General features: G+C 41.4%; 1 protein-coding gene and 1 pseudogene across 1 annotated transcript; one reads left to right on the top strand and one right to left on the bottom strand.

Moving 5' to 3' along the window:
- The first annotated feature begins 14,744 nt into the window (after positions 1-14,744).
- LOC109014608 lies at positions 14,745-15,482 on the top strand (annotated as a pseudogene).
- A 2,066-nt stretch (positions 15,483-17,548) lies between these two features.
- Positions 17,549-21,803, bottom strand: LOC109015700 (chloroplast envelope quinone oxidoreductase homolog). Its single transcript, XM_018998092.2, has 4 exons — positions 21,534-21,803; positions 19,789-19,930; positions 19,459-19,550; positions 17,549-18,639 (listed from the first exon to the last, which is right to left on the bottom strand). Exons 1-4 carry the CDS (start codon positions 21,597-21,599, stop codon positions 17,950-17,952), a joined length of 990 nt encoding a protein of 329 aa, XP_018853637.2. The 5' UTR covers positions 21,600-21,803; the 3' UTR covers positions 17,549-17,949.

Below are 21,803 nucleotides of genomic sequence, written 5' to 3'. Positions count from 1 at the left end.
CAACAACACAATAAACTTTCACTTGCACATTTATTTTATTATTATAATATATTATATATATTTTTTCATTTTATTATATTTTTAATATAATATATAAAAAAATTATATATTTTATTATTACATTTGCATTATTAATGTCAAATGTATATAGTTGATGCTAATTGTAAAATATATATAAAAAAATTGATTTTAAAAAAAAATTAATTTTGTCTCAAATATGTATAAATTAATGTAAAAATTTTACTAAAAATAGTTATGTAAAAGAGGTGATTTTGAATAAAATGAAAATTAAAAAAAAAAAAATCATGGGTCTAAGAGTTTGATACGCAGTGACGCACCTTTGACTTGGGACACACGTGATGGATGTGCTGTCAGCCGTCGTTAAAAAAGTCAATGAGACTCGTCCAAAACCTTCGGGACATGTGTCTCTTTTTGGTCAAAACCTTTGGCGCAAAGCATAAAAGTCATTTTTGTTTTTGAACGGTGGCACGGTGCTACGTCCCCAGCTCTGGGAGGTACTGTTAGCCATAATTAATCATTTTTTTATATGTATTTTTTAATATTTTTTAAAAAATAAAAATTATAATATTATTAAAAAATATTTTTTTAATCATTAAATAAAAAAATAAAAAATTCTAACAATAAGAATTAAAAATAAGAACCAATAGTGAAATTATTATTTTTTTTATAAAAGGAGTGGACGGTTTTGAATACAGATTTTTTATTTGAAAAATCGGATCATATGCCATCAAGCTATTAGCGACAAGTATAAAATTAATTGAGTTGAATGCCAAATAGGAATAGTAGTGCCAACCACTTTAAAAGGGAAACTTCAACTAGCAATAAGGAAGATGAAGGATGGAAGACATAATAATGGGCATTGAAAGTTCTAGGGTTAGGGAAGAATTTTCTTTGGAAAGCAGAAAATAATAAAACTAAAAGTGGTCCAAGATGATTTTCTACATGAGTTGTGGGAGAAAATGATCTCTAGGCTGTACCAAGATGAATTAGAATGGACTATAGTGACAATGAGAATGCTATGGCTTAAAAGAAAATTGTTGGTATTTGAAAACAAGTTTGGAATTAAGCCCTCGAGAGAAGGTAAAGCAGCAAGAGAATTAGCTCTAGAACCTTTTGTAGTGTAATTTTGTTAAAATAAACTGGGATGCTGCAATTGATAAGTCAACAAAAAAGATAGGTATAATAAGAGTGATAATTCGAGATATAGCAGGTTAATTACTGCTGCACATAGGAGACATATTACTCATCCAGTTTATTGATGAATGTATTGCACTGTGGAGGGCCATGGAAGTTTGCTTGGATATGGGGTTTTCAAATACCATAGTCAAGGACATTAATTATAATGATGCAGAAAATTGAACAAATTATGGCCAAATAATTTCTGATATAAGATGTTAGATGAAGTTGACCTTGCTGGAAAAGATTCAATTCATTCATAGAGAAGGTAATACCATAGCTCACCAGTTTGGGAAGATTGGAGTACGTCTTACAGTGGAAGATGAGCAAATTTAAATCGAGGAGGGGCCTATTTCTATTCTCAGTAATGTATTGAAGGAAAAATATTGTTGAAATGAAATATTATTGCTTAAAAAAATAGGAATAGTAGTGACTAAGACTCCATGGAATTTTAGCATCGGGGCCTATTATATATTCTAGAATAGGTTTTGCTAGGGTTTTGTTTGCGACGCTGTGATGGCTAACATCGGGGGTCCTCAAGGCCCCTTGAAGTCAGTTGGGAGTCTGTGTTTGTTTGTTGATCTTGTATTGCAAATGCCTTAGGCCATCCCTGAGGTGGTGGTTCCCTTTCGACAACCTAAAATTATAGAGGGTGAAGTTTTTGTGCAGTTCTCCAAAGAAGAATTAGACAAATTTGCTTAACCTTTCATATTTGATGTAGTCGTGAAGCTCTTGAGACAGAGACCATCTTTGGATCGAATTAGAATTTTTATTCATGGGTGATGGAGTCTGATGTGCCAACCAGTTGTTTCTGCAATGAGACAGCCTCGTCATGTTTTTGTTAGTTTTCTAACAAGGAAGACTTTCTAAAGGCCATGTCAAGAGAGAGTTGTGATGTTGATGGAGTGATTTACCGTGTTTTTCAATGGTCCATTGATTTTAATGAGGATTTCGAACTTACAATAGTTTCTGTTTGAATCATGCTTCCTTGTTTACCACTGAACTTTTATCAAGAAGCCTTTCTCAAGAGTATTACGGCGCCAATTGGATTTTATTTACGAAGGGATAATGCTACACGATATGCTACGCACACTGATGGGGCATGAGTTTGTGTGTTGATGAATGTTTCTCAGCAGCCTATAAAATCTTTTTGGATTGAGACTCCAAAAATACCAACCAGTATTTTCTAGGACTTTGTTTATGAAACGCTTCTAGCATTTTGTATGAGATGCAAGGTCCAATGTCATAATCTTCTTACCTGTAAAGTATCTTCTCAGTCAAATGGGAAAAAGAAAGAATAGGAGAAAGTCAGTTCTGAAAAAGACAGATGTTCCATATCCAAAAGGGGACGTTCCGGTAGATAATGTTCAGGGTGAGCAAGGTTTTGATAGTGAGAAAAATCAATTAAATGGAGGAGAGGATTTACAGTTAATTGTACTTGAAAAGGAGGCGCAACCGATTGAACAAACTGATTTTCGTGAGCCCGGGAACGTTGAAACCTCGTCTGCTGCATGTGAAGTAGTGCATGTCTCTATGTGCAAAAAGGGTGTGTTGGTGGAAGGAGAATCTAGTGGTACCCATGACAAAGGGGATACATGTGAAGCAGTGTCTGTAGTTGAAAATTTGGGCTTGGGCAATGAAGTCTTATTGCACCAGGTTCCCACTTCTAGGGGCGTGCCTGGAACCTGGGCAGATGTGGAAGAGAAGAACAACCAAAGGACTACAAAGGAGATTCCAATAATTGATTATTTCTATCGTCATATTAAGAGAAATCTGATGACCACAATTTATGATTGTTTTTAGGGTACCAAAAATCTAAAAGATATCTAGTCCTTACATATCAAAGGTACACCATTACATCGGTTTTGTTATCACTCTCGATAATTACAAAGTCAATATAATGGCATACACTCGATTGTCAATTGCTCATTCCAACTGGTGAATTCTTATGGGAACTAAAGCATTACATGAATGATTTGAGAATATTAGTATGTATTCACTGAAGCAGAAACTCGAGTAATTTGGAAGTTCTTTAAAATTCAAAGATTATCTAATGAAACTCCTCGCAGCATTAATGATGACTTGCATTTCAGTGTAAGGAGTACTATGGTTTCCTCTTTTCATTCACATTAGTATTTTACTACTTCCCATGTTTCTTCATGGTAGCATATGCTTGAGCTCATGCATGGTTGTATACTTTCATATAAGTTTAAACATTATTATTTTGCTCTAGGAATAACCCGACCTCACATTTTTTTGGATCCACAGACCATGAATTATGATGTTAGGGTTAGGACCTTGCCATAAGCATGTGTGGTGTGAGGGGAGAAATCCCAAGGGACAAGCCCAAGATAAGGCCTGGGCCCGCGTATGAGGAGCATGATGGGCTGTGATGGCTCAGAAGGCCCAGAAGGGATGACATGGGGCAAGAATCATGACAAGAGGATGGAAGACCATGTAACCTGGCACCCTTGACAGGGGTACCCCCGACCATGACATGACAGGACAGCCTGACACCCAAATTGGCCACTCCAGGGACATCTCCGTCTTGACACTACTGTCCGGACAACGTAGGAGAGGTAGGGAGCCCGTCCAGAGCCACGCCGTATTTAATGGAGCAAGAACAAGCCTGTTCGAGGCCACACCGCATTTAATGACACATGATCAAGTGCGCATGGTAGGGCCACGCAACATTCAATGCATCCCTGGGGTCGGCACGCAACGGACGATTCCCTTGGGTGTCAGCGATGGCCCAGGCCAGGCTTGATAGGTCTGGCATGAAACGGGATCCGACAGGGACATATGATCTCGGTACGGAGCCACATGCCGATCACTATTACCACGGGCCCCACCCCCAACCAGGTATAAATACCCCTCACTTTGTAGAGAGGGGTTTCTTACATTCTTGAACATTTCTATGCTATTTCATTCTAGCCCTCATTTCTCTCTTCATTTTCAACCTTGGACTGACTTGAGCTTCAGTGGTACCACGAACCCCGAGCTCCCCCACTCTCCTCCTTGTAAGGAAGAGTCCGAGTGCTATTAGCGTGGAGTTTCCCAAGCTTGAGAAACACGATATCAACATTGGCGCCGTCTGTGGGATCTATTTTCCTACAAGTAGCGTGTCTTTCGTATGCCGGTGACGATGCACTCTCAAGCCTTGCGACAAGACGAAGAACAACCTGAGGCGATGGAAGGAAAAATCAATGAGTAGTTGCAACGATATAGAAACTCATGGAATAAATGGAGGCCATTTCGCCTGGAAAATGCCACCTTGAAGGGGGACGGAGAACTGGAGGGAAACTAGCAAAGCCACAACTCCGAGACCCACCGTCCTCCTGACACAAAGGCAGCCAAAGAAGAGTGACATAAGGTGGACCTCTGGTTCCAGAAACTTGAAAACAAGTACGATGAGGTGGCTAAACGAGTAGGCCCACCTTCCACGATAGACCAGTTGCTCACCAACTTCGAGTTCCATATAGCGCTTACGTCATAACGGTTCCCTTATCCCCGAGGTTCAAAGTCCAGCTGATAGATGTGGACGATGGGTCTAAAGATCCCCTGAAGCACTTGGAAATCTTCAAGGCGCACATGACCCTGCATGGGTTCCCAAGTGAGGTCGCATGCAGGGCGTTCCCCCTCACCTTGAAGGGGGCGGCAAGAGCATGGTTTCGGGCCCTGCTGTCCAAGACCATCACTAGTTTTACCGAGTTGGCTTGGCTCTTCTTGACACAGTTCATGGCGAGCCGGAAGAGGAGCTGACCCGCTGCCTATCTCCTGACCATGAAGCAAAGAGGCGATGAGAGCCTGAAGTCTTATCTCTCACGTTTCAACAAGGAACACATGACAATATATGACCAAAATGAAAACATCACCCTAGCAGCACTACTGGGGGGGAATCTGGCCCTGCAACCCCTTTTATGGCGGAGATTGCACGGAGGACTCCAACCTCGTTAAGGGAGTTCAAGGACCGTGCTGACGGCTTCATCAATGCTGAGGACACGCTTCAGGCTTTGATGACCCTGAATCGAGTCGGACAGAGTAGATAGAAAAGCGGTCAGCTAGAACGACGAAGGGAGCCGAGAAGATGGTAAGAAGAAGGTGTGTGATACAAAGCGCAAAGAAGAACAGCCAGCACGAGGGAAGGCCGGACAATGCATCCACACCAACTTGGCTGTAGAGACCAAAAGAGATGATCCGAGCCCATAAGGTGAGCTATGACAGGGCTCCATCCGCCCCAAATATTGCACCTATCACAAAATCAACAGCCACTAGATGGAGAATTGTGTCACAAGGACGTAGAAACTAGAGGAAATGGAAGCCCTGATAGACCAATGAGGTGAAAAGAGGCACGGCCAGCAATACGACGAATGTGTACAGCCGCGGAGAAGTAAAAGCCCTATAGGAGGAGGCCCCGACGGGCATAATAGGACAAGCTCGCGACGGAGGAGCTCGATTGGAGAAGAAGGCCCGATGGGCGAAATACGCATGATAGTAGGAGGATACACAGGAGGAGGCGCCACCTCATCGGCAATGAGGGCCTACACTAGAAGGGCCAGATACGAGGAAGTGTTCACCACCTACAGGGCAGCCCTGAGTGTGAGGAGCCACGCGAGGGGCTTGTCATAACTTTCAACGAGAAGGACGAAGAAGGAGTTCTGTGCCCCCATGATGATGCCCTCATCGTGACTGTGCAGATTGCCAACTAGTTAACAAGAAGGGTCCTAATAGACAATGGTAGCTCAAGCGACATCTTGTATTGGGAGACATTCATTCGGATGGGGATTACACTTGACCGATTGCGCTCGGCTCCATCCCCCATCAAAGGTTTTATCGGGGACATGATTCAACTAGTTGGAGCCATCATCTTATCCATTCTAGCGGGGACGACCCAAATAACGGCGGCAGCCATGGTGGATTTCCTCATAGTAAAACCCCTTCCTCATACAACGTGATCCTGGGGCGACCGACCTTGAACTGTCTCAAGGCGGTAACGTCCACCTATCACTTAAAGATGAAGTTCCCGACCTCCACGAAAGTAGGGGAAATACATGGCGAACAAAAGCTGGCAAGGGAATGCTACGCTCGGGAGCTAAAGCCAGAGGCTGCTGAAGTTCGGACCCTCAGAGGAGCACAAGAAGCAATAGGCCCTCCCTAGGCTTAAGCAGAGTGAAAGACCATGAAGGCCGCACGCAACCCCAACACTTGAGGGGATATTTGGTTTGAAAAACATGGGTCTGCACAATCATGTAATTCGTAATCATTTAAATGAAAATATGATTTCACCCCTATTCACCTTTGTTTGAAAATGCCGATACTACAAGCCCAATCCCTTGGCTGGCCGCGATGCATTAGGTAAGGGCCACTGCTTCTTGAGCTCTCCCCCTTCACAGCTAGTCTGGCATGAGTCACTTAACCCATCGACCTTCGTGCAATGCATGGTTGTGATGCATTGGCTAAGGGCCAAAGCCTCCCTAGCTTTCCCCTTTGCAGCCAGTCAGACGCGAGCCCCTTGGCTTGTCGACCTTCGTGCACCACAAGCACGGTTCCTTGGCTGGCCGTGATGTATTGGCTAAGGGTCAGGGCTTCCCGAGCTGTCCCGATTCATAGTCAGTCGGGCACGAGTCATTTAACTCGCCGACCATAGTGCAATGCATGGTCGTGATGCATTGGCTAAGGGCCAAAGCCTTCCAAGCTTTCCCCTTCACAGCTAGTCGGAGCCAACCCCTTGGCTTGCCAACCTTCATGCACCACAAGCCCAGTCCATTGGCTGGCCACAATGCATTGACTAAGGGCCAAGGCCTCCTGAGCCTTCACCTTAACAGCCAGTCGGACACAAGTCCCTTACTTGCTGACCTTCTTGCACCATGAGCCCGGCCACCAGACCGGCAACAGAGCATTAGCGGGGACGTGAGGTCAAGCTCGCTGTGCAAAATAAGGGTTCCAAGTGAAACAACAAAAAAGACGCAAACACGAACACAAAGACAAAAAGGAAGCCAACTTTACATACATAAGTAAACCAAAAATTAAGAGTTCGAATTACAAAGGCCCGAAAGCCGTGCAAAAAGAAGGGAAAATCCTAAGAAGACTGAGGCGAGTCTCCTGGAAAGTACAAGGGTTTTCCTGGCTTCCCAAGCTCTTTGATGAACTTGAAGGCAAGAGGGTGTGGTTCCAAGGATTTCAAGTCTAGGGTGTTGAAGTCCATGTCGGGATTTTCATGCATGAGGTCCTGGAATCGCTCGAGGCCCTTCTTGTAGCCATACCCTCATGTTGTTTCCCATACGGCCCGAGCGCGCCGAAGCTGAGTCCTGACCTCCTCAATGCTCTTGACGCTAACTCGAAGCTAAGATATTGTGTCGTTGGCATGCCTTAGCTCGACTTCGAGATTGTTGATCTGGACCCTCCTCTGCTGCACTTCACCCCTTTGGCGCTGGACCTCCCGGACTAGGGAAAAATGTTTGAACGTGAGTTGGGAACATCACCTGATGGCTGCAACCAGCTCCCGATCCACTTGGTTCCTCTTTCCCTTGAGTGTGAGGACCCCTTTCTGAGATCGTCCTCCCTCATCTCTGACTCCTTCAGCGCATCCCATAGGTGTTGGAACTCCCCGGAAGCATAGACGTAGCCTGCCTTAAGGCTGGCTAGCGCTTACTTTAGCTCGAGCTTCTTCCTCTTCACATGCTAGACCTTTTCCTATAGCTTTTGGTGGCACCCCTGCAATTTCTCCATCCTCTCCCAAAATACATCACACTCCATTGAGATTGCCTTTGTTTCCCTCTAGGCCTTCTAAACCTTGTGACAAGCAAGGATGGAAAGGGATCGGAGCGCCCTGGTCTCCTCCTCGAGCTCCCCGCGTTCTTTGACAGTGATGCTCGCCAACTAGTCTGCTGCCTGCAAGGGAGGAAGACGTTAGGATTGAGAATGAAAGCGGAAAAGGACAAGTAAGGGAAAGAGTCATACCTATGCAAAAAGAGGCCGTAGCTTTTTTGCCTCATGCTCGATCGCCTCGGCACAAGCTTGAACAAAGCCCAGGCCAGGAGACTAACTCGATCCAGGACCAGCATAGGAAGAGGAAACACCGCCAACTAGGGGCAACACGAGAGGTGGGATGTCTCTGATGGGCCCCTGTGAAGGACTAGCACCAAAGGCTTCTTCGGAAACAGCCGCGACAGGCGGGGGAACCCCCGAGGAAGGCCATTATGCGTTGGGGAATTCCCCTTTAGGCTGAGGCATCTCCTCTGGCGAGGCCAAGAAAGAATCCACCTCCGATTCCCGAGAGGATTGTGAGGGCAGTGACGGGATGGATACACAGGTATCGCTAAGCTCCACGACGAAGGGGGAGCTGGGGCCGGGCTCTTCCTTATCATCAATGTTCGAGACCCCTAAGCAAGAAGGGGCCCTAGTATCCAGAAAGACTGATGGGGCGGCACCTTCTGGAGTAGGCACCTCTAGGAGAAAATGGGAGACCGGGCACTAAAAGTGTAAACAAAAATTGGGAAATCGGAAAACCGGTCTAGACCGGCTCGAACCAGTAAAACTGGTCTGGTCTGGAACTAATTTTCGTAATGGTAAAACTAGTTAGGAGGTTCTAGGCTTTTTAGGCCCGGTTCGGACCGGTTCCATATAATATATATTTTAAATTATTTTTTTAATAATATATATAATATTTTTTATATTATATATATTTTATATATAATAATATAAATTATAATTATATAAAAAATAATGTTATTATAATTTATAAAATAAAAGTTTAATCTTAAACATGAAAATTTAATTGATCATATACTTTAAACATTATATATATATATATATATTAATAACTTTTTATCATAAATTGATTTAAAAATAAAAATTCTAGTCAAGCAAATTTTAGTTTTTCACTTAAAATTAAGTATGTTCTTTTATCAAATATATATATATATATATATCATTTTATAATTACTTTAAGTAATATTTTTCGTCTTACGTACACAGAGAGACAATTAAGCAGCTGTCGGATTAATGCCCATGTCTTCCCCAGCCAGCCATTTGAATTCAAGCCATATAGCAAAGATGACAGTAGTGTTTCTGCATAAATAATTTATATATCTCACTCAAAATAGTGTCAATTACTAGTTTTTAGTAAATCAGATTTTAGTACATCAGATTTTTCTTTTAGTAAAGCATATTCTTTTTAGTAAAATAGATTTTTGTAATAGTAACAAATTTTGGAATAAAAGTATTAAACAGATATTTTTAAGGCAATTTTTTTATATAAACATTTTTTTTTTTTACAAATTTGCATTTTATTTAAAGCAGAAAATCGGACCGGACTGGGACCGGTAAAAATGGAAGTACCGATTTAGGGTGGTAACCGGTGCGTAATCGAGTTTTGAAAATGCAAAACCGATACAAACCGGTTCGGTCCTAAATTTTTTCCAAAACCGGACTGGTTACACCCCTAACGGGCGCAGCAATCTCCTGGGCGAGCGACTCCTCGAAAGAAAGAGGGGCGTCCATGGCTACGCCCCTATGGGGTGCAGGTTCAGAGAAGGCATTCAGGAAGACGGTTTGGAAGACTTCACCCTCTCCCACCTCTTCGACAACGAACGTCGGGACGACAAGTGCTTGCGGAGCTGACGTTGAAGCAAACGCAGTAGACTTTGACGGTGGAAAAGAAATGGTTCCCCACGTAGAAGTAACAGGGGCCACCGGACAAACTGGGGGCACACCCTAGGATCCCCCGGCCTCTAAAGACCCACGAGCGGGAGGCACCAAAGTGGATGGATGACAAGACCCTCTCGCGTCGCCCATCAAAGCCTTGTGAGGGGAGGATGACCTAGTATCACAGGCTCTACCACGAGAGGAGCCTTCTCTACTTCGGAACCCCCCAACAGCTTCTTGGGAGGACTTGCCCCGCGAAGCTTCCTTCTCTTCATCATGTGCCACCTTCGGACGCTTGCCTTCACAATGAGCAGCAAGAGAACTTGGACGCTTATGTCCCTGGGGTGATGGGGGTCTAACAGAAATCCTGATCGAGCACATATGAGCGGTCGGGGGTGGTGAGGAAACTCCTGATATTGACATTTGATAGCACGATGTCAGTTTCCGCATTGTAAGGATGGGCCGACACCCAGGACAACATGGCCACTAACCTGGCCCCTTCCCTTGCTCTTGGACAAGGGGACGTAGGACCATACAGGTTGAATGAAGAACTCCTGGTGACCTTGTTCTCCCTTGGGGTACTCCCATCACGAGCCTGAGACGAAAAAGAACTTCTGAGACCAATCCTTGATGTGCAACTGGCACAACTCAAGGTTGGAAATCCGCCTTCCAGGCATGCACGACTGGAAGCTGAGCAGGCTCCCATCCAAGCACAGTGCCCAATATACTGACAGAAACTCCCGAGCCGTCGGGTCGGGTTACTCCTCCTCGTTGGGGCTGAGTACACGCCTGTAGATAATGCAGCTGGCAGCCAAGAGACGCCAAGCATTTGGATGAAGTTGGGCAAGGGCCAACCCCAAAAAGTGGAGGACGTCGCAGATAGGGTGCAGAAGGGAAGCCATAGCCCATTTGCGAACATGAGAGGGTAGAGGGCCACGCGGCCCGTCATCCCGTGAACATCGACGATAGGCTCACGTTAGTCAGGAACTTCCAAAACCACAGGGATGTTGAACTTCACCCTGAACGCTCGAAGGCCATCCTCAGTAATAGATGAAACCCACTTCTTTTTGGCAAAGTACAACGATCTCGAGGAGGAGGAAGCACGCGGGGCCATTGGAGCAATGGGAACAAGTACTGAGGATGCAGCTGAAGACGACAGAGGGACTAAAACACAAAGTACAAAAGCGGCAAACGATAAGAAATAGAATGAGGGAGAAAAAGATATCGAGGGCAACAATGAAGGAGGAGGCAAATGGCGAGGGTTGAAAAAGGGGAAGGCCTTATATAGGCCTACATGCGAACCGAGGGGTTGCTTGATGTTACGGGTTTGTGATCTCAAACGACGCAAGGCAGTAGAGACATAGGAGCGTGGACGGTCGCATGAAGGGCATGGACCAATAGGGGCTCGGGGCTCGAGGCACGGGAAAATGAGACCCACACAGCATAACCCTCGGAGACGAGGGAGCGTCGAGAACCCAAACGGTAGGAACCTAGGAGATAATGATTTGGACTGGTGGCCTTGGGAAGCCCAAACGGCAGGGAATGACACGGAATGAAGGGACACTAACCAGGTGATGTCAGCATTGATGATGGGCCCAGCGTGGGGATCAACATATGGCGTGGTAGGAAGGGACACTAAGCAAGCGACGTCAACACTAATGAAGGGCCCAAAGCGTAGATCAACGTGCGCCAGCCCTCTTAATCGTCAAGAGACGAAGTGACATGAAAACCGAGGCAGTAACAGGTGGCTTCAGGAAACCCAAACAAATCGGAGCAGGCGAACGACGAGGATGAGCCAAGGAAGACACCCAAGGAAAGGAAATCTTCTAGAAATTCCCACCACACATGTGTGAGGGGAGAAATTCCTGAGGGGCAGGCCCAAGATGAGGCTCGGGCCTGCGTATGAAGAGCAGGATGGGCCGTGATGGCTCAGAAGACCCAGAAGGGAAGACACGAGGCAAGAATCCTGACAAGAGGATGAGAGAAGATGTAACCTGGCACCCCTGACAGTGGTACCCCCGACCCTGACAAGACGAGATAGCCTAACACCCCAAACTGGCCAAACGCCAGGGACATCCCCGTCCCTGACACTACAAACCGAACAAAGCAGGAGAACAGGGAGCCCATCCAGAGTCACGCCGCATTTAATGGAGCAGGAATGAGCCTATCTGAGGCCTCGCCGCATTTAATGACATAAGATCAAGTGTGCACGACAAGGCCAAGCCACATTCAATTCGTCCTGGGGGTCGGCACGCAACGAGAGCACCCCCTGGGTGTAAGTGACGGCCTAGGCTAGGCCTAATAGGTCTGGCGTGAAACGGGAGCCGACAGGGACATATGGTCACTATCACCTCGGGGCCCACTCCCAACCAGGTATAAATACCCATCACTCTGTCGAGAGAAGGGTTACTTACATTCTTGAACACTTCTCTGCTATTTCATTCTAGCCCTCATTTCTCTCTTCATCTTCAACCTTGGACTGACTTGAGCATTGGAGGAACCACAACCCCCGAGCTCTCCCACTCTCCTCCTTGTAGGGAAGAGCCCGAGTGCTGTTAGCGTGGAGTTGCCCAAGCCCTCGAAACACGACATCAGCATGTGGATACACATGCATTTATGCCTTAGAAAAACACTAGTTTTTTGTCTTGATCTTGATCTGCACTAACTTAAAAGTTTGCACTACAAGCAATTTTATTAAGATGAGACTAGATTGACCAAATGACTAATAAGCTGGTATCCCAACCAATTGTTGAGTTATATATTTCTGTTGGGTTATATAATCAACTTGATAAGACAACATGGCACCATTTGAACTAGCAAGGACCATACCATGTTCTAATCCAATTCATGTATTTTCTGGGGTGCAATGGTAATACAAAATGATATGATCATTCCAGTTGTCATGAAATTGTTGTCATGAATGCCATAATTTCATGCCAATTACTATTTTATGGATAAGGATGTTAGATACTCACCAGGTTGATAGGATGTATTATCTAAATAACCTGTATCAAACTTTTAGTATGTACTGTCTTAATAGTCTAATATCTGTAGTTGTCCTTGCTAGGACTGGTCATCCGACCCGACATTTATGGCCCGACCCGAAGCAACACAGTTTCGATCAGCCGTTTACCCGACCTAAAAAGTTTTCGAAAAACGGGTATTCCGACCTAACCTTCAAATTCAAACCGCAAAACAGCAAAAGATGTTTTGCTGAAGACCTCAAAAGACCTTCAAATTCAAACATTTTTAATATGAGTTTCTAGAATTTGTCATTATAGTTAGTCTTTGAATTAACACATGATGTCAATTTCCAGAATCTGTCATGATCTTTGAATTAGCAATAGGTTAGCAATACAATTAACAGCTAGACTTCAAACTTCAAAAAGAGCAGTGTGCAATACAGACTTGAAACTTCAAAGAGAGCACTTGGCATCTAAGTACATGAATTCTGTACAATGCCAATATTACAATGCCACAAAGTAAGGCCAATCTGAGTCCTAGGCTATTGACAATCATGGATTCTGGATAGTGTCTGGATAGGTTTCAGCCCATTTCCGTTGTGACCATGGACAAACCATAAGTGTAGAGCCCCACAATCATGTTCCATTTGTTGTATGAACATTGGACAAACCATAAGAGTTTGCTTGAAAAAGCTGAGTGTCAGTACAAGAGTAAATCCTCACAATATATACAAATGTCAATAACAGATTAACTTGGGGTTATTCTAGCTTGGAAGGACAATTATTTTGGGCAAACTCCAAAGAAAAATAATATTTAATAACTATAAAAAAGGAAAACACCAAAGCAAAAATATTTCCAGGCCTGCAACATATATTTTTTCAAGCAAAATTGCAATATAACTTGTTAACAAAGGCTACTACCAGCAATGACTTTGATCAGGAACTTGAATTAACTCAAAAGATGGGAAGTTTTGCTTAACTCCTACATGGGATGCCAAGGAAGAAGACTCACATATAAAGTTTGGTGATTGATCTAATTTAGGTTCCTAAAGCAAATCTCAAGCTGACTTTAACATCTTAAGCTCTATAGGTTAAATCTGGAGATACTCTAAAGTGTATGAAAATTGATGATCGACCTGGGATGGCTAGTTTGAGGGGGAAAATCCATGATTCATTTAACATCCCTGTCAATGCTGACTTTACCCTGACATATGCTGATTTTGATGGTGATGTGGTAACAATTTCTGAATCATTGCTACATGGTTTTTTTGATGAGTTTTAAGACCTTGTTACTCTGTTTTTGCAAGCGGTCATATAAATATATATATATATATATATATATCTATTTTATAAATGAGAGCATTAATCCGTTAAATATTAATGTAAGTTGCGTAATTATCCAGAGTAAAGTCAACCAGCTTACAGGTTTAAGTTAAATCCTAATTCACATGCAAACTTCTCTCCCAAGCTATAAATTATAATATCATGATTGAATATAGATCATTATGTAAAATGAAAATCCGTAACAAGTTTCCAACTTTCTTCAAAGAAATTCTCACACGGATAAAAAATATTATATATAAATAAAATATAGTCATTTAAGTGCTATATATCTGGCCTTGCTATTTCTCTGAAGTTACGAAAATGAAATAATTAAGAGTTTGGTTCCTTACTCTACGATCAACTACTAGAATGCACATGGATTAACCCCAATTTCAGGTCTGATCTTCACATCTAGCTAGATTGAGTGAAATTTAATTTCCTTCCAAGAAACTGTTACTTTGAATATAATGAAGCATGCAAACCCATAATAGTTTTTTCACTCAAACGAGCTAAAACATGTAAACTAAATCAGAAACATATATGAGAGAGAGAGAGAGAGAGAGAGAGAGAGAGAGTGGGGAGTCGACTAATGCTCACCGTGCAAGAGGATAGAGAATGACAGTGAGCTGCGAAAACAGAAGGAGAAAATATAACTTTGACCAAGCAAGCTTACCGAGTGAAGTGCAGGCTGCAGCTCCAAGAGATGTTCTCGGAGAATTTGGCAGTGCACCGGTGGAGTTTGCTGTGACCTAGGAAAGCTTAACAGTTGCAAGACCACCTGGAGTTTCAGCAGCCAATGTCGTCGGTCTCCCGGTTGCAGGATTGACAGCTCACCTGGCTCTCACTCAATCTGCTAGCATCAAGCTTGATGAAAGTGACAAGAAGGCAAACAATCTGATAACCGCTGCTTCAGGTGGAGCCCGCAACATTGATCTTGTCAAGAGATTAGGGGCTGATGAGGTTCTTGACTACAAGACCCCAGATGGGGCAGCTCTGAAGAGCCCATTTGGTCGAAAATATGAATATATGATGCAGTTATTCACTGTGCAAACGGCATTCCTTGGTCTACTTTTGAACCTAATTTGAGCCCAAGTGGGAAGGTCATTGATATTACTCCTGCTCCTACTTCCCTCATCACATTTGCCCTGAAGAAACTTACTTTCTCCAAGAAGCAACTGGTGCCACCGATCTTGTTTCCAAAGGGTGAGAACCTCCTTTATCTTGTTAACTTGGTCGAGGAAGGGAAGCTCAAGGCGGTGATTGACTAAAAATATCCCTTGGGCAAGGCCGAAGGGGCTTGGGCTAAAAGTATTGACAGCCACGCCACTGGGAAGATTATTGTTGAGCCTTAAAGTAAATACAATGGACCTGGAATTGCTGATTGTAAATGCTAAAGTTGGCTAGAATTATATGACTAAATGATATTATAAGTTTGAATTTGAATGAATGTAAAATAATTGTCGATTTTATCTTGAACAACATTGAGTTTATCTAGAAATCTTTAAAGTTGGTTAGATAAGTCAGTAATGTGAAATTCGAATTCAAAAAGATTTGCTATTATCCAAAATAGTTGCTAAATACAGATTGGTAACTATAGAGAAGAATTATCGCGAAGTGTTAGTTATCCGTCAGAAAACGTTCTCGCGACTGACTCTACGTGTTAGCAGAATCATACTTCAACTGGGACTCTTTCCAGATCTAATATTTAAAGGGATTCAATTTCAGAACTCAGTAAGGAGTTTGATTGATGATTATACAGATACATTTCGTGTACTCAACAAGGGAAAATCATCTTGAGGATTTTCACTTGGACTTTGATATCTCCCTCCTGGTTCTATGACTCAAGTTCTTGAACAAATCTCTCTTTTGTCTCAAAATATTGATTTATTTTCTATAAAATGGGAAGAAGGTCAGTCCAAGTTAGAGCAACAATTAGCTGCTGTACGTTCTGATTGTGTACAAGCAAATGATCGATTGGTACAGCTCTCATTGGATGTCCAGCAGATCATGGCAAATGTGGCTAACTCTGGTGAAGAGTTCTAGATCCCCTTGGCTGATTGCAGACGAATAAGGGGGAGCAGCAGCACTAAAGGGGGAGAACAACTACAGCTACATCAGAAGAAATCAATCATGTTATGTTTACTTCTTGATGTTTATATTGTGCTTTGAATGAAAGACTGATATACTAGCTATTAACTAAACTAGTACTTGAAATTGGGTTGATTTTTTATATTTATAAGTCAGTTTATTGAATCATAACTGTTGAGAATCTTTACTATTTTTTTTGGTTTGTTGTTTCGAAATATATCTCAAGGAATTTACATTCATCAAGATGTCTTCGTCACCAATCCGCCAAAGGGGGAGATTGTAAATGCTAAAGTTGGTTAGGATTAGACGACATAAGTTTGAATTTGAATGAATGTAAAATAATTGTTGACTTTATCTTGAACAACATTGAGTTTATCAAGAAGTCTTTAAGGTTGGTTAGATAAGTCAATAATGTGAAATTCGAATTCAAAAAGATCTGCTATTATCCAGAACGGTAGCTGAACACAGATCAATAATTACAGAGAAGAATTATTGCGAAGTGTTAGTCATCCGTCAGGAAACGTTCTCGCGACTGACTCTACGTGTCAGCAAAATCCTACTTCAACTGGGACTCTTTCCAGATCTAATATTTAAAGGGATTCGGTTTCAGAACTCAGTAAGGAGTTTGATTGATGATTATACAGATATATTTCGTGTACTCAACAAGGGAAAATCATCTTGAAGATTTTCACTTAGATTTTGATATCTCCTTAAGTGTGATTGTGCTTCAAGTGTGAAGTATTTTCGTGATTAAATTTCAGTCCCTAGAGTTCTAGGAGGAAAGGAAATATTTGAAAATCGTCAGAGGTTTTGGCTGCTACTGAGGTAGAAGACAAACGGGTTATTTGTCTTAACAAGTAAGATAGTCAAGTTGCAAAGGTTTTGTAATTGATTAATACTTGTAATTGATTTTCAAATAATAAAATTGACTTTCCTGAGTTTGGCTGCCTCGTAGGGTTTTACCTTTAAAGATTTCTTTAAAGGATTTTCCTTCGAAACCAATCATTGTGTTGAACAAATTATTTGATTTCTTTCAACAATTCAACTATTGAGATCTAACTAATTCATTTAAGTAAATTGGTTGGTGATTTATTGGAGTCACAGGGGTTCTTTGGAAATTTCACTGATCTTGATGTAATTAAATGAGAAGCATGTTTACTTTATGAAAAAATTTTCTGAACCACTATTCACTACCTCACACCCCACATCTACAGCTTCCTATGAAAAAGCTATAGATGTAGAGTGTGAGAATGAATAGTGATTAATGAGTAGAATTCATTATATATAAATATATCAAAATACAATATTCATAAAGATTCAAACAATCCATATTTGTATTAATAACATGTTTCCTCCTATCTTTATGAATACTTTAACAAAATCAAATTATATAGTTACAAATAATGGCTTGGATGAATTGCAAGTACTGTGTGACTCGGCTGGCAACCCTTCCTACTCGGTTCTTGTTTTAAACAAAAGGCTTCTTCAAAGCCTACAGATTACCGCGGCATTCTAAATTCCGAATGCTTTATATTACAAACGACCCTGTTTCAATCAATGCAGCGTATTTTATATTGCAGCAGCAAACACTCAGCAATCTGCATTACATTTATGTTTGACAATATCAAGCCAAACACCACATTCAACTACATATACATGGTTTTATTTATCGATACACAACCCTATCAAGTACATATAAGATCTAACAACTCTCAGGATATTATATCCACTCTCAAGGCTCCACAATGATCTTTCCAGTAGCATGGCAATCAATGCACTTAGCCCACGCATCTTCAGCCTTGCTCAGGGAATGCCTTGAGTCAATTGCAGTCTTAAGTTTACCTTCCTTCACTAACTTAACAAGATCATCCAGGCTCTCAGCATTGAGTTTTGCAAATGCCAGCAAAAACTGCTTCTTGGAGAAGGTGACTTTCTTTAGAGCAAAAGTCAGTAGACCACTTGAGCTGGGAGTTAAATCAAAGACCTTTCCATTTGGACTCAGATTGGGATCAAAAGTTGACCAAGGAATGCCTGTTGCACAGTGGATCACAAAATCGTACTTTCGACCAGATGGGCTCTTCAGAGCTGCCCCATCTGGGGTCTTGTAGTCGAGAACCTCATCAGCCCCTAAGTGCTTGACAAAGTCAAGGTTGCGGGCCCCACAAGTGGCAGTTACATGTGTGTTTCCAAGCTTTGCCAACTGAACCGCATAGTGACCCACACCACTTGAGGCGGCAGTGACTAGAATGTTTACCTGTTGGCCACTTCTGTCAAGCTTGATCCCAGCATATTGGGTGAGAACCTGGAGAGCTGTTATACCAGCTATAGGTAAGCCAGCACCATCAGCTGCTGAAACTTCGGGTGGCCTAGAAACTGTCAGCCTCTCCTTAGCCACAGCAAACTCAGCTAGTCCACCTCCATACTGTCAAGATATATAACACAACAACAGACAAAATGGATGAGGGTTTTAGAAATAACTCAATTCTGAGTATTATCACAGCTGGAATGGATCTGCAGTTGCTACATACAATTGTCCTACCGTGTCAAAAAATCATGCCACGCAATATCTATAACTAGGATACAATATAAAATAAGGACAATGATGAGCGCGACTTGGAAAGTGCTGGATAAGCACTGTATGTATCCTAAGCTCAGAAGTAGTTTCTAAAATGGATATATTCGAGGATTGCCTGGGCCAACTTACATTACAAACCAGAGTCACCAGAATGTGCTACTTACCTAGTGAACTAATCAAGGATCACTTGTTTCTAAATGTGGTCAGAGTTTCATTCTGGTACACTAATTTAATAACTCACAACTGGGGTATCTCACATTAGCACCATTGATAAAAATTGTTGTTTTTTCCAGCAGTAGGCATATCCAACACTTAATTTGCCATGCCACCACATCATTATTGTTTTGTTCCTATGTACCATGTCAAAGTCATGTAGTACCAAGTGGGAAATGCTCTACAATCATTAAACAAAATAACAGGATGGAAGGAATTTCTAAATATCACAAAGGGCTTGATTCTGTTAGAGTTATCCAAACTTCTGGGGAGGGGAGGGGGCGGGGGAAGCTATTAAGTACATCTGATTCCACAGAATTTGGAGAAGAGGAAGAAAAAAAACTCCGTTTTAAAATTATTCGTTGTCACCAATCATACAAACAGAGAGTATGAGGAATATCCAAGTTAATAGTAGGAAAGTACAAAATTAAAGGAATAACGATTAATACTCACAGAAAAGGAAAGCGTAGCTACGACTTTGTCCCCAGCTTTGAAACTTTTGACCCCTGCTCCCCCCTCTACGACCTCTCCTGCCACATCCAGACCTTTTCTGACAAAGAATATGATCAGCAAGAAAGGGAAAAATGACACTTCCCAAAAGTTTGCAACATGCAACCATCCACAAAAAACTCAATTCCATAGTATCATTGAACTATTTGCACGTTGATGTAGTCATATTAAATATATATATATATAGATATATATATTAAAATTCGTTCCTTAGGTGAACTAAGGCATCATGTAAAGTTTTGTTAATTGAAGCAAAGAACAGTAAAGAATTACCAGGTATGTAAGGGAACTTGCGAGGTAAGAAAGGCCGCATTATGCCTTTCTGAATTTTCCAATCCACTGCATTTAGACTAGTTGCTTCCAGTTTTAGCAAGAGCTCATCCTTTCCTGGAGTGGGAACTGGAACCTCAACATGCTACAAGAAAAATAAAAATTATGTTTCTTTATAATAATTTGTTAAGCAGATACATACAGAGTTTCTACTATAATGTCAATGACTTTTGACATTATAGCTTTGTAAAGCAAGAAGCAAAAAGAAAAGAAAATCCCAAATTATACAATGTTAGCAACCCAAAATGCATAGGCGATTCAGATTTGCAGTGCAAACAGTGTGAGAAATGAAACATTAGAAAGCATGAAGGAAAAGGAAACAACGAACAACGCTGCAAGAAAGATCAATTGTATCATGGGCACTCAGTTTTCTGTGTTTTTCTCTCCTAAAGAAATTTTTTTCCCACTCACCAATGTATCAACCATCACAATCTCAAATATCAAAGCCGCTTCAACGATTTTGAAGAGTATTGCAATTCTGGAAAGCCTGTACCTCAAACAAGTTTTATGTGGGCAGTTCAGAAAGTAACAAGTTTTATCATATCTCAAATGGAGAGGATTTATCTGGGAGACATCCTAAAACTATTTGTGGTGAATTCTATAATTTTTTTTTTTATAAGTAAAAATAAGACTTTATTAAATCACCAAAGTAAAGTAACACGATACAAAGAAAATGCCCTGTTTATGTAGGCATGTTGGAAACTAGGAATTCGTGAAGATCCATGCCATTTAAGTCTACAGCTATGGCCCAAGTACAAAGAGTTCTAATGTGGTGAATTCTATAATTATATTAACGTTTTACAGAAACCAACAAAATCAATACAGATTAGATACATAATTTTGCAAAAGAAAGAAGGAAGGCCCCTCATTATTGGGCAAAATTTCTTGACCCCTTTTTCTGCTCTTAATCCTATCAGACCGGTAATTAAGATTTCCTATATATTGTATTAAACTCTTGCAAGGCTGCCGCATTGTATCTTTGATTATTATTTGAATAAAATCCTCTACAGCTCCGTGAATATAAGCATGTTGCCAAACTACGTAAACCTCGTGTAGTGTGTGTTTGATTCCACTTTTATTTTACTTTTCTCTTATCGTTCCTAACTCTTGCTACAATATTATTTCCTTTTGTTTTAAACATACAAGATAGTAGGTATAGAAGCTCCATCACTGCAATAACCAAACTACCCAATTGCTTTACTTCCGAAATCATTATTTTTACCCTTGACAATCCAAATTAATTGTAAGTTTCAAGTGAAAAACTTTCAAAACAAGAACTGTAGTTTCACTAGGCCTCGTTTATCATCTCATGTCATATTATCATTATAATTTTTTTAATTTTCAATACAAAATAAAATAAACAATTTAATTTTTTTAAATCCCAAAACAAAAATAATATTAAAAAATATATTTTAACAATACTTTATTTAATTTTTTAACTTTAATCTCATCTCATCTTATTTTATTTCTAAAACAAACCAACGCTTAATTACTAATATGTTGAAGAGAAAACAAAAGCTTCCTAATTCATCGCCAAAATATTTTGATCTCAAGCTCCAACTGTAGCACATGAGCGAAAGGGATTTGGAACGAAAACAAAAAAAACATAGAATTGGATAGAAATGGGTCTTCAATCCAGACCGCAGGTAATATAGAGAAACAAAGACGAATATAAATATGAAAATAACCTTCAAACCAGCAGCTCCTCCCCCATAGCCAAAGTATTGAACCGCTTTCATAAGCTTTCCTGCCATACTCACGGATGAAAGCTTTGACGGTATTCGTGTCCCTTTGTGTATCTCTGTACACTTAGATATTTAGTTAGCGAGAGAGAGAGAGGATGTAAATAGGACGACAAAACTTGGAGAGTGGGTGGAATAGAGGCAACAATTTCTCCATTTTAGTGTCCCTTCAAATTTACTTGAAAATGACATAGATTTACTAAAGTTTTTACCCAT

This window comes from Juglans regia, chromosome 5 (genome assembly GCF_001411555.2).
Source record: "Juglans regia cultivar Chandler chromosome 5, Walnut 2.0, whole genome shotgun sequence".
NCBI classification, from domain to species: Eukaryota; Viridiplantae; Streptophyta; class Magnoliopsida; order Fagales; family Juglandaceae; genus Juglans; species Juglans regia.
This window is presented reverse-complemented; position numbering and strand designations above follow the sequence as displayed.